This window comes from Cynocephalus volans, chromosome X (genome assembly GCF_027409185.1).
Source record: "Cynocephalus volans isolate mCynVol1 chromosome X, mCynVol1.pri, whole genome shotgun sequence".
Classification (NCBI taxonomy): domain Eukaryota; kingdom Metazoa; phylum Chordata; class Mammalia; order Dermoptera; family Cynocephalidae; genus Cynocephalus; species Cynocephalus volans.
This window is the reverse complement of record NC_084478.1, coordinates 120,664,605-120,677,714: the sequence shown is the minus strand read 5'-3', so window position 1 is coordinate 120,677,714 and position 13,110 is coordinate 120,664,605. Positions and strand designations below refer to the sequence as shown.

General features: G+C 39.6%; 1 protein-coding gene across 3 annotated transcripts in view; it reads left to right on the top strand.

Annotated features, from left to right (window-relative positions):
* The window catches only part of CHRDL1 (chordin like 1), a 113,492-nt gene that overhangs the window by 84,773 nt on the left and 15,609 nt on the right, over positions 1-13,110 (top strand). For all 3 annotated transcript variants that reach the window (XM_063083468.1, XM_063083467.1, XM_063083466.1), the window contains 2 exons: positions 4,159-4,226; positions 11,715-11,883. In XM_063083468.1, coding sequence (XP_062939538.1) covers positions 4,159-4,226; positions 11,715-11,883 — 237 coding nt within the window. The remainder of the gene's footprint in view (positions 1-4,158; positions 4,227-11,714; positions 11,884-13,110) is intronic.

The following is a 13,110-nucleotide window of genomic DNA, read 5'->3' as shown; positions in this document are numbered from 1 at the left end:
CTCATACTTGCTACTGACTTGCCTTATTGCTTTGCCGTCTTTCCTCTATGCTCATTTGTACAAGGGACTATACGCTTCTGTAATGCTTCTAGATTCTGACTGGACTATAAGTATTTAAAGACTCTCTTTAATTATAAGCCTTTTTAAAACTGTAGGGTCTAAATGCAATGAATCGAACTTCTCCGAAGGCCATGCTAAGTAAATGTTTTGTGTCAACACCAATCATTAAATCTACATTTAAAGAGGACATTTCATGAAGAGAGCTATTCTATCATTTTTCTTTCCTAATTTGTTTTCTCTCTTTTGGCTACTTAGTTTGAAACCACATCATATAGCTTTCACATTTTGTTTTGACATTTGCTGGTGAATCTTTTCTGGTTTCTAATCTTTTCTCTGGTCCCACATCTTCCTTTGACTCAGACCCATCACTGCTAGCTAAAATGGGACAAGCAAATGTAAGTTCATCCCTACTCAGTCACTGGCATTGACAGTGCCCTTCCCCAGCTCTCCAGATTTGCCACCCAAGAGTCATTGTGTACTGCTTTCTCCTTTGCCTTCCTTCTCCATTATCAAATCTTCCATTGGGGTATTATTTTCTTTTTAAATGCAGTAGTCTGATTTAACCCTTCTTCTCTATTATTGTGTGGAAGCTCATGGTCTAGCACATATTACCATTGCAGCCTCCTGGATGGCTTCCCAGATTCTACTTGCTCCGTAATTAGTCTATACTCTGTTGCCAGAATAAACTTTGATGAATATCTTTTTTTTTTTTAACCATAAGAAACTCTACGTAAAATTGGTAACAGGATTAAATGTGAATTATTCAGTCTTTTTTTCTTTGAAGTCCATGCAGTAATTATTTACTACCCTTATTTACCTCAACAACCCACCTCAGTCTCTTTCTCCCTCTCTCTCACCACATGCCATTTCCAGCCCCATTTCTCCTGTTTCCACATCTGAAGTTTCTACTCAGGCAAGCCATACCTTGCTTGCTATCTCCAGTATGTGATTTGCTGTTTCCAAAGCTGTGGTCCTTTGCACAAGCCTTTTTCCCTCGGGTTGAGATTCTCTCTGCCCACATCACTGTCTGTGTTCTATAGTATCTACCTTTATTTTTATCCTAAAAAATTTATTTATTTATATTTGATTATACGTATTTATAGGGTACAGAGTTGACTATCAGGATTCGTATGCAGTATGTGATGATCAAATCAATATTATTCGCATGTTCATCATTACAAATCATAATTAGTCTTTGTGTCCCTTACAGCATCTACTTTTAAAAATGTGACTTAACAGTTCTTTTAGGGAGCTTTCCACAATTATATGTGACTTCTCACTTCTCCCACATAATATCTTCTAAGCAGGTATATTTTATTTAAATTTCCAGTTGTTGCTCTATGTGTGCGTTTTGAGGCTGTTTTCTGTATTAATTATCTGTCACCTCCAACCAGGGTATAAACGTCCTAAGGGCAAGGGCCCAGCCTGCTTTCTCTCTTCCTCTTGCCTCTCCACCCAAGAAGTGTTCAGTGCATGCCGACTCTAGGGCATTATTTTTTAGTCATAGGAAAAGGTAAAATCATCTTCACTCTTACAGCGGTCAGTCAGGGTTTCCACATAGGTCTGCATGCAGTCTTTGTCTACCATCTTTACTCAGACATAGAATAACCAGCAAGAGAAGAGTATACTATTGGCCAAGCACTTAATTCTGTATTTTTGACTGCCGTTCAATTCAATATATAGAGAGAGCACCTAATATGTATTCAGCAATATGCTAAGTGCTCCAGCTCAGTTATTCTCAAACTCCTGCATGCATCAGCATCCCTGGAGGGCTGGTCAAAACCCAGATCACTGGTCCCTGCCCCAGACTTTCTGACTTAGTAGGTTTGGGGTGGGGTCTGAAATTTCGCATTTCTAACAACTGTCCAGGTGGTGCTGATACTGCTGTTCCAGGGAACACACTTTGAGAAACAGTGATCTAGGAGATATGAAGGTTGTCTAAGACATGGTCTCTGACTTCAAGAGATTTATAGTATCTCCAGGGAGACAAGGTAGGCCTAGGAAATATTTAAGAGCAGAAAATATTGTACAATGTCTCAATATTCATCCATTCAACAAATATTGAATCAGTACTAGGTACCCAGCACTGTTTCAGGTGCTAGGGTTAAATCTGTGAACATAATAGATAAATATCTGAGCTCTCATGGGGAAATTTTATGGGGGAAAGCAGACAAAAAATAAATGGAATATATAAAATGTAAGACAGTGGTAAATGCTAAGTAGAAAAAGCAAAGGGGAGGATAAAAAATATCAGAGGGGGGTTGAAATTTTAGATGGGGGTGGTCAGTGAAGCCCTCCTAATTCCATCATTTGACAGGTATTTATTGAGTGACTACTGTGTGATGATGGTAATACAGCCATAAATAACACAGATAATAAACCCTGCCCTTATAGAATGGACATACTTATCTGGGAATCAGGAAACCCAGGGTTTTGGTGTTAACTCTCACAAACTCATTAACTGTGAATGGCTACTTCCCTCTCTGAATCTTGGTCTCACCATCTGTTAAATGGAGCAGTTAGATAAAGTTATGCTTGAAGTCCTCTACATTTTTAAGGCTACAGGATGCTAAGCCTTTTATTCAATCAGAAATATGTAAGAGAGTTTAAGGAAGACTTTGTAGAGGAGAAAAGACCTAAATGGTTTTCATAGGTATAAGGGAGTTATGGGGGAGGGGAGATGGGAAAGTGATTTCAGAAGAATAACATGAGCTGAAGCATGAAAGCAAGAATGGGAGTCTTGTTCAATGAAGAGCAAGGAGATCAAAGAGTTGCCATTGTAGAGTAGCTGAGATAGTTGGGTAGGAGGTAAGTGTTCAATAAAGATGAGGCAGGGGCTGATTCTAGAAAGTCTTAGACAGAAACCCACAGAGGGTTATGATCAGTGAAGGATACAATTATACAATCAAAGTGGTGTTTTAGGAAGATTAACGAAGAAGAGTTAAATCTTCAAAATTCATCATTTTTTTTCCATAAGATGATCTTTGAATCACGAAAGGTTAAAGCCATAATTTGTCTGAAGTTACTACTTAATTTTAATATTGCTATCAAGCTAATTTTCAGGTCCTTGTCAAACCCTAAAAGCTAATGATATTATGTAATTTTCCCTAACAGTACTACCACATGCTTGAACTGGTAACATGTTACTATTTAGATTTAGGTTTTTGAAAGCTTGGGAGATGAATTAGAATAGAAAATTCTTAACACTTTTCCTTTTTCATATTCCTTGTCATCTCATGAAATATCTGGTTGAATATTGGGTTTATCTTCAGTCACATATGAGTTTATAACTTACATAGTACTTATTTAGAGGGATGCAAACTTCTCTGAGACCAGGCTTTTCCCATTTGCTCACTTGGTCATAGGTAACACAAGGTAATATTCTTAGAAATTACGCTCTTGTTTTTGATTTTTAATCAGCTCAGGAATGTTTGTATCTGTTGTGTGTTTGTTGCTCTCAAGGCTGAAAGCAGAATCTTCCTCCTAAAAACAGTTACTCTGGAAGACAGCAATGGTAGGGGTCCGCTGCCCAAAGAGTGGGTCATATAGATCTAGAGAGGGTTGTGTCAGGCAAAAATAAAAGAGGGGTTCTTGGATATTTGTTATGTAAACACTCTAATCACAGCAAGTTCTATCTTAACTTTCAGATCAAGTCATAACTTCTCAGAGATATAATGGTGAATTGTGAACAAATCATGACAGATCAAATCCTCAAAACTCATTGTTTAAGGGTAGTTTAAACACAAGTTAAATATGACCAGCAAAATTCTTAACTGTCAATGGAATAAAAGAAGCGAAAGTGACAATGATGGCTATATTAAGGTGGAAAGTGATTATTTTCCCTTTCATTTTCCAAGTTCTGGATAATGTTGCTAGATATTCTATTTAGAAAGTGGCAACTTTTCTTCAGAATTGTTTTGAAAAATGAGGCACACTCGGTGAAATTTTTCAGTGCTATTTTTTGAAGGACAGCCACAAGAGCTAAAACATCTTGAGAGCTTTGGGATTATAGTGCCAAAAATGTTGCTGGGTTACAAGGGTGACAGTTTTCCCTTCTATGTATGTATGATTATTTCTTTATTTCTTTTTAATAAATAGGGGATGGAGAGTTGTCGTGGGAACATTCTGATGGTGATATCTTCCGGCAGCCTGCCAACAGAGAAGCAGTAAGTGTGAATAGCTCAAATAATTCAACACTCCACAGCATCAGGCCAAGCTTTCCTCTCTCCATGGCTACTATCCCAGCAAATCCAAAAAAGGGCCCATTTCTAACACCATTTTACTTCCCCTTTCCCACAAATTTGAAAGACCTCATCACCAACCTGCAGCCATTTAAGTGCACTGTACAATTGGTAACTGGGGCCAGTACATGAACACAAAGAACCCACAATCCCAGCTCTTCATCCAGATCAGAAGTTGGTACCCTTTCAGGGTGACTTGCCAAATCTTTATGTCCTCTATAAGGAAGGTCTCTACCCCTGTCCTCAACAGTGAAGACCTTCTGTGGGATTGTAAGATAGTCTACCCCGTCCTTTCAGTGGGATTTAGTGGGTACTTTGGACATGTCCACATAAACCCTCCCCTAAGTTGGAAGAAAGGAAAGGTAGCAGGTCAGATTCTCCCCATTTCACCCTGAGACGTCTCATTTCTGTTCCTGACACTAATCTTAGAATAAGCCTCACAGGTAGGCATCTCTCTACATATACTAACGGCATTTTTTGTTCTTTTGTATTTTGAATTAATTAACAAAATAGAATCTCTCTCTAAAAAATATGTCTAAGAAGAGTGACACTTCACAGTTCTTAAAATCTGAAAAGAGATGTTTCAGTTCAAAGAATCTATCATATTAAAGGACTTAAAAAACCGTAGAAAAACATACAAAGGTGTTCATTGCCCATAAATAGATGTTTAGCACACATAGAAAGTATACAGGGACATTTACTGCAGCATTGTCTTCATTAGAACAAAATAAATGGAGACAACCTAAATGTCTATCAATAGGTGCTTGGTTAAACATACCCAATCTATGGGACACCACAGTTGTTAAAAAGAATATGGTACAGCTAAAAATAGTAAAGTGGAGAGAGCTCCAAGATATATTACATAACAAAAAAAGGTGCAGGATAAAATGTACACTATCACGTCCTTATGTAAAAGCTGTGTGTGCATGCATGTAAATACATATAAAAAGATCTGGAAGGTCATATACCAACATATTAAGAGTAGTAATGTTAGAGTGGTAGAAGTGGGTAGGAGGAAAGGTGGACTTTGACTTTTTACTTTGTATCTTCTGCATTATTTGATGTTTTTCCATAAGCATGAATTAGTTTTGCGATAAATAAAATGTAAATAATTTTCCAAAACATTAGGAATTAGTTGTTAGCAAACATTGGATATAAGGCAGGAAGGAGCGTAGGAAATGATAGGGCAGGCTGAGGATAGCGAGGGAGTGAGGAAGGTGTTGATAGAAGACACAGCAGAACGACCGAAACAAACATCACAGTGTTGGTTAGGCCGGACTTCCCAGTCATCACATGGGCCACTTCTGACTTGCATGTCCCCAACTTGCCAACACCCAACACAAAGCCTCAGGAATAAGATGGAACAAGTTCTATTTGTTTTATTCTCTAGCAGTATTGTTTTCTGGACACTGCTCTTTCTGAATGAATGTAGAAGGATTGTGGGCGGAGTAGGGAACAGTACTCTGGCCATCTCAAAAAAGCAGCATCCCATAAGAGAGGGTGGGCTTCCCACTTTGCCAGTTAATATAGATCCTGAAGAAAGATTTTCTCCAACTCTACCTGCTTTACAGTAAGTGAGATTCCTCCCAGATCCTGACAGGAGATGATGTCAGTTATCAGTCTCAGTTTTCTGTGTTGTGAATTTCCTCTTTTCCTCAGCCCCTATTTTTTGTTTGGTGAGAAGTTGAGAGTGGCTAAGATAGTGGCTGTCAACCACATGTCATTCTAAACCAAACTTAGGGCTCAACCACCTTAAGCTATGTGCCTTACTCCTTAAGAGGCCCCACACCAAGCACTGTGGCCACCTCAGCGGTCTTGCTGGTAATGCTATTAATCGGCCTTTCTTCTTGACTGTGTTACACTGCCCCCCACTCCATCCCTTGTCTTTCAGCTTCATTGTTCTTCCTAAACTGCTAGTGATAGGGCTGGACTTAACCCAGTACTTCCTGTAGCAAAAGAGGTCAAGTACAGAATGCAGGGCCTCAAATATTTATTGATTTTCAAAGGAGTTCAAGACCTACCTTTAGAAACAAACATTTTGGCTTGGTAGATCAAAATGGCCAGATGGTTCCAATTTATTATAAATAAACATTTTCCTTTGTCCTAATAGGGATAGATATTATGGGATATGATTTGAATGATAAATATTATCTATAGTGATAGAAAAATATGTGCTTGACACATGGCAGGCTTGCAGTAAGTATGTGTTGAATGAATGCGTGCGGAAGGTGTAATGAAATGTATGTGGTGGAGGGAGTGATGAGAGGGCTTTTCATTAATTTTAATAAACAGGCATTTGTCTCAAATTAGAGAGAAATTCATCAAATATGTTGTTTGCACATGATCAACATAAAACGAGAAGACAGGAGAATCCTTTCTGAATATCCTTTGCAGGCTTCCTACGTGGGAGAAAAAATGGCAGCCCCAACAACATATTTCCTATCTAGTAGGCTGTTCTTTTCATAGATTGTTCCTATTTACAGGGAACCATCAAAACTTCAGTTCAACAGAAACACAACTGATTGGCTTATTTTACCAAGTGGGTTGAAAACCATTAGCTTACCACGTTTTACGAAGTACACAGGAAGGGAAACCAGAGGTTTAAATATGACTCCTTTGTAAAAATGTGGAACAGGTTTATTTCTGGGTTGTAATTTCACATCAATTGATCCTCATGCCACTGGGGGGAGTGTGGTGTGTGTGGGTGGGGGTGGGGTGGTAAGTGGGAAGGGAGAAGTAGGAAGTAGTCACAGGGTAGAAAGCCAAAACATGAAAGCAAGCATAATATTGTTCTGGACAACAACCGAACTCTGATTTTTGCTCCCAGTAGATTACATTGAAATTTACCATTAAAAAAAAAAAAAAAAAGTGAAAGGGTTTAGGATAGAAACAACATGAAACAGATAAAAATCCATATCTCATTCACATTGTCAGAACAATTTTCAGTTTGGGAAGGAAACTGGCCTAAGTGTCTTTCAGTCACGGATAGTCCTAGGTTAGTAGTGACTAAGATACAATATTTTCATGGCTGTGTGGTTAAGAATGCATTCTGAAGACACTTTTTAAATTAAACTTTTTATTTTGAGATAACTGTCAATTCACTTGCAATTGTAAGAGATAATACAGAGAGATACTGTGTGCCCTTTGCCCGATTTCCCCTAATTGTAACATCTAGCAGATCTATAGTACAATATCACAATCATGAAGGTCCTTTTATTTTTTTTTTTTTTTTTTTTTTTTTCGTGACCGGCACTCAGCCAGTGAGTGTACCGGCCATTCCTATATAGGATCCGAACCCGCGGCCGCTGGGAGCGTCGCCGCGCTCCCAGCGCAGCACCCTCCCGAGTGCGCCACAGGCTCGGCCCATGAAGGTCCTTTTATAAGGCCCTTTCTGGGACTCTGAAGTTTTTCTGTCTCGTCCAGTAAAACCCTTATACCTTAGAACAAGTAAGGAAGAAATTCCTGGGGAGCCTCTACAAGGGTGGGGATTTTCCAACACTAGAAAAGAACTGTTTTAGAGCCACCTCAGAAGCCTGAAATATTTTTCAGTTCTTCCAGTAAGTAAATCAAAAAATACCAAAAAACTGAGCAAAACAAAGCACAGCTGTATGGTCATTTCTAACTTCTAGTTTTGACTTGCCTGCTTAAGCAGCCTATTTGTAATCGGTTTATAAGATGAATTCCAATTTCATTTACAACTCCAAGGCATTAATGCCTATTTCTCCTTTGCTCTAAGTTACAAGGTCAGAATGGCCCCTGCTAATAGGCCTCTTTCATTTGTTTAGGGGAGCGAATCTAAAAGAGCCGTTACCCTTAAATCAAAATCTCACACTGCCCCCATCACCCCTGGCTCTGAAACAGAAGATCCTTTGTGTCAGTGATTCTCAACCTTGGCTTCAAATTAGAGACCAGGGGGAGTATATAAAAACATTCTTATTTATTTATTTATTTATATTGGTTATAAATAAATAAATATTTATTTATAAATAAATATTTATGAGATATTTAATAAATATTTATGAATATTCATGAGATACAGAGCTGATTGTCCCCCCTCGTGCCCTAGATGTGAAGGCCAGATCCATACCGGCAGCATGCCCATTACCACAAATTGTGATTGTACCCCATGTCCCCCACCCAATTATCCCCATCCTCCCTACTCCCCCCCCTTTCTCCCACTCCACTTTGTATCCCTAGGTATGTTCTCTCCCTCTGCAAGTCCAACACACCCTTGTGGTCTTTCTTTCCTTCCTTCTTTCTCTCTTAACTCCCACTTATGAGTGAGTATATGCAGTATTTATGCCTCTGTGCTTTGCTTATTTCACTCAACATAAGTTTCTCCAGGCTCATCAATGTTGTTGCAAATGGGAGAATTTCATTCTTTTTTATGGCAGAGTAGTATTCCATGGTGTATATATCCCACAGTTTCCTTATTCAATCGTCCATCAGTGGACATTTACATTGGTTCCATATCTTGGTTATTGTAAACAGAGTGCAACAAAAGAAAAAGTAAACAAATGGGACTATATCAAACTAAAAAGCTTCTGCAAAGGAAAGAATCAACAGAGTGAAATGATAGCCTACAGATTGGGAAAAAAATTTTTTGCTAACTATGCATCCCGACAAGGGATTAATATCCATAATATACAAGGAACTCAAGCAATTACACAGTAAAAAAAAAAAACAAATAACCCAATTAAAAAATGGGCAAAGGAACTGAATAGACACTTTTCAAAGGAAGACATACAAATGGCCAACAGTTACATGAAAAAATGCTCAACATCATTAGTCATCAGAGAAATGCAAATTAAAACTACATTGAGATACCACGTCACCCCAGTTTGACTGGCTATGATCAAAAAGATGGGGAATAACAAATGCTGGCGAGGGTGTGGAGGGAAGGGAACACTACTGCACTGTCAGTGGGACTGTAAATTAGCACAACCGCTATGGAAAACAGTATGGAGGCTTCTCAAACCAGTATATAAAAATTTTGATAGCCAGGCCTCACCCAGACCAGTAACATCAGAATCCCTGCTCTCCAGGTGACTCTAGTCTGCAACTAAGATGGAGAACAAGTGGTGTATGCAGTTGTGAACACTGTAGCTGAAAGAACTTCTATATTTGAAAAAACTTCTTTTTAGGGTGGCTTTTAGCCAAATGTTTGTGGACCACTGAGTTTGACCAGACATTCTCTCTCCTGCTTTCTCCTCCTTCTCTTCCTCATCCTCCTTCTGTTCATCTTTCTCTCTCCTTCCCCCCACTCCCACTCTTCTACCATCTCCAAAAACTCAGCCTTCATTGTCATCCTGAATAAATCACTTCTCCTCCCTGGCCTCAGTTTCTCTGTCTGTAAAACAAAAACTTCAACAAGATGAGGTTCTGGGGGGCTGACTGGTCTATGATAGGGCCTCTGATAAAAATCCCTGAGGGTTTGTTTTCGGTTTTTGTCTTGAATCATTTTCCTACCCTTATCATATGTCCAGGATCTGAGTCCCTGGTGCTGAAGAACACCTTTTATTGTGTGTTCACTACCATAAACCAGAGAACTTCTTGTACTTACGGCTTATCCTAGGTCAGCAACCTTTCCTTCTCTAATTCTATCGCTGCCAAACTCCTTCCTTTTAGCATCAGTGGGACACCTACCAGCCACTGTCCTCTCTGTATTTCCTTTGGCAAACCTTTGCCAAACTCCAGAAAGGACAGAACAATCTGTAATGGCCTTCGTGGAATGTGAGTGATTATGGCATAAAAAGACATATGAGCCATTGTAGGAAATGAGAAATATTTGCACCAAGAATCCCATCCATGTGCATGATAACAAATTGATGCAAATTCTTATTTGTGTGAATTTTTATAGCAAGGTACCAGCATGGGCTCTTCTTAGATATAGAGAATAATGTTCTCTTTCAAAAGGTCCTCTTACTCCAGCTCTTATTTGCTCTTCTCTTCCTCCACCAATGCCCCCCACTCAGCCCTCACCAAGAGAGCAATAACAGTTCACAAAGCTAATTTTGCAACATGTGTCTTTGGCTCATAACTTTAATAAATGTTTTATGGGATGATGGGGTCAGGGGACCCCATAACTATCTTCCCAAGGTTCCCTGCTATTTCTACCACTGAATATAAGGATCTTCCTTTTTAATTGCCTGCAAATGATTTTTTAATGGGTTCTCCCTCCTTCACCCCTAACAATTGCCCCTAAAACACAATTAATGTTATTTGGCTTTAACCCTTAAGGTTCCATTCTTCATTCATTCCATTCTCCTCTACCCCCAGCCTACCTCAGTTGCTAGGAGAGAGGTGGGTAGCAGAATAGTGAGCTCATCATGTGCCTTGAACCCTTGCTAAAAGAGCAATGGTTGGATTGTTTGTACTGAAAGACTCTAAGCTTTCCTTAGGGACCATAGTTTAATTCTTTCAACAAGTATTTGATGAGCACCTTCTAGATGCTAGACATTGTTCTAGACACCAGAATGCAGCAGTGAACAAAACAATGCCCTTGCCCTTGTGGAATTTACATTCTAATACCATTGTGTACTGTCATTTCTTCTATCTATAAAATGTCTAGGGTGTCTGTGCCCTGCTGTATGATCTTGTACCATTGCCTGCATTTAGAGTCTCAGTACATCTTACTGAGACTGTACTTGACTCTCGTCTTTTCCTTCTATCCACATTATCACCCTACACATTATCAAATTTCAACGCTTTGAAACACAGTTCTGATTAAGTTATTTCCCTTCTTTAAAAAAAAAAGCCCTCAAAGGCTTCCACACCGCTACCTCTGTTGCTTACCAAATAAAGTCCTCACCCCTTAGCCTGTCATTTAAAGTCCTTCATGATCTGGCTCCAACCCACTTTTGGAATGTTATCCTTCAGCTGTTCCCTTTTATGGACTGTATGTTCTCTGCTACACCTTCTCAACTTGGAAGCCTCTGCCTAGAATATTCCCCACAAACTCTGCCTGTAAAAAGTCTACCCACCCTTCATGGCTCAGGTCACAAACCCTCCCCAACTAGAAGCTCCCTTTCTCCTCCTAATTTGCACAGCACTTTATACTCCTGCTGTGGCCTCTGTCACACTCTGCCTTGTGTTGCAGACTACTGTCAACTCTCAAACCCAAGTGTGAGTCTTAGGAGCAAGAAGAATGCTTTAGCCTTTTTGGTTGTTTTCTTCCTCAGGAGCTTGTCTATGAATCTAGTCTGATCTACAACAAAAGAGAAAAACCTCAGCATGTTGCCAGTGCTGCTTTTACATTATATTCCTATTTCTATTGTTGTAGGTGGCCAGGCAGTCAAGATCAAAGCTCATCACTAACAATCAAAACAACCAAATGGCATTGAATGTATAACTCAGTGTCTGCCATCTCTTTGGTGGCTTTCTTGAACTAAATTTGTTCTTGTTATTTTACAGAGACATTCTTACCACCGCTCTCACTATGATCCTCCACCAAGCCGACAGGCTGGAGGTCTGCCCCGTTTTCCTGGGGCCAGAAGTCACCGGGGAGCTCTTATGGATTCCCAGCAAGCATCAGGGACAATTGTGCAGATTGTCATCAATAATAAACACAAACATGGACAAGGTAAGGGACATCTTCCTTTTGCACTACTTCCACATCAGGGCTTCAGCAGCCCTGGCCTTTGGAAGGCTGGAGATGGGAAAGGACTCTTTCTCCCACAAATATCACATATTCACATATGGGTCACTTACCATCTAGTCTACAAAGTGGATATGGACAAGTGACTCCAGGAGACCCTTAAGACTTCCCTAAATGTAGCCAAAAGGGCATAGTCAAGCCCCCTGTGTGCTTATGTAGCAGCCCCCAGCATTTTCTCAGTTGCCCCTGGGGGTTGGAGGTCATTTGGTAAAATTCCTTGGGTCTTTAACAGAATGACAGGTTGTTCGTTTCCCAGTAGGGCACCCAACATTCAAAGGTGCTCAGTGCCAAACACTTCTGAAGCTGTCATCCAACACCTTAGAAACAGCAATTCTCACACCTCAGCATACCTCGCATTCTCCTGGGCCTCTCGTTAAAGATGTTTATTCCCGACCCCATGCTCACAGATTCTGGTTCAATGTATAGCATATGAGGAGACTGTCCTTAGGAAATGAGTTCTCCAGTGAGAAGTCCAGAAACCAACTGGCTAAGCATCAGGAGGACTGATCAGGTTCACACTAACATGCAGCCCACTAAGCCGACCAACTGGCTACAGCAAGCACCCACACACATCCATGGGTCCCATTTTTTCCTGCACAGCATTCTCTGGCCTCCAACTCCCACCCTCAGTAGCAGGGGTGGGGGGAGGAGAAATTCAATCAAACAATTGACTGCTTCTTACTTTTTTAGGCATCCTGTCAACCAGCTCTTCGGAGCAAGAACTCAGCTGGTTCCTTTTTATGAAACCACAAACATGTTTTGTTTCCTTTACAGGAAAAACAAATCAAAGGCAGTTCTCTGAATGGGTTAAAAGTAATAAATTATTAAACCAAATGATTGAATAACATGGGTGAAAAACAATCCGTTACAAAGAACTCCTACTATAAATCTCAACAAAGCTAGTCAAGCCAAAGCTAGTTGATCACATCTGTTACTAGTTAGATGTAAATTTCAGATTACAGATAAAAAAATTTAATTGCTTTTGAAACTTACAGGCTTAAAAGAACATTCAGAATAAAACTTTTAATAAAAATGGTAGTATATTAGAAGAATTGGAAATATTTACTATTGATCTATGTTGATTTGAAATTTATTATTTTTAAGTTCCAGGGCATTGTGATACAAGTTTACAAAATGAGGAGGAGGAGTTAG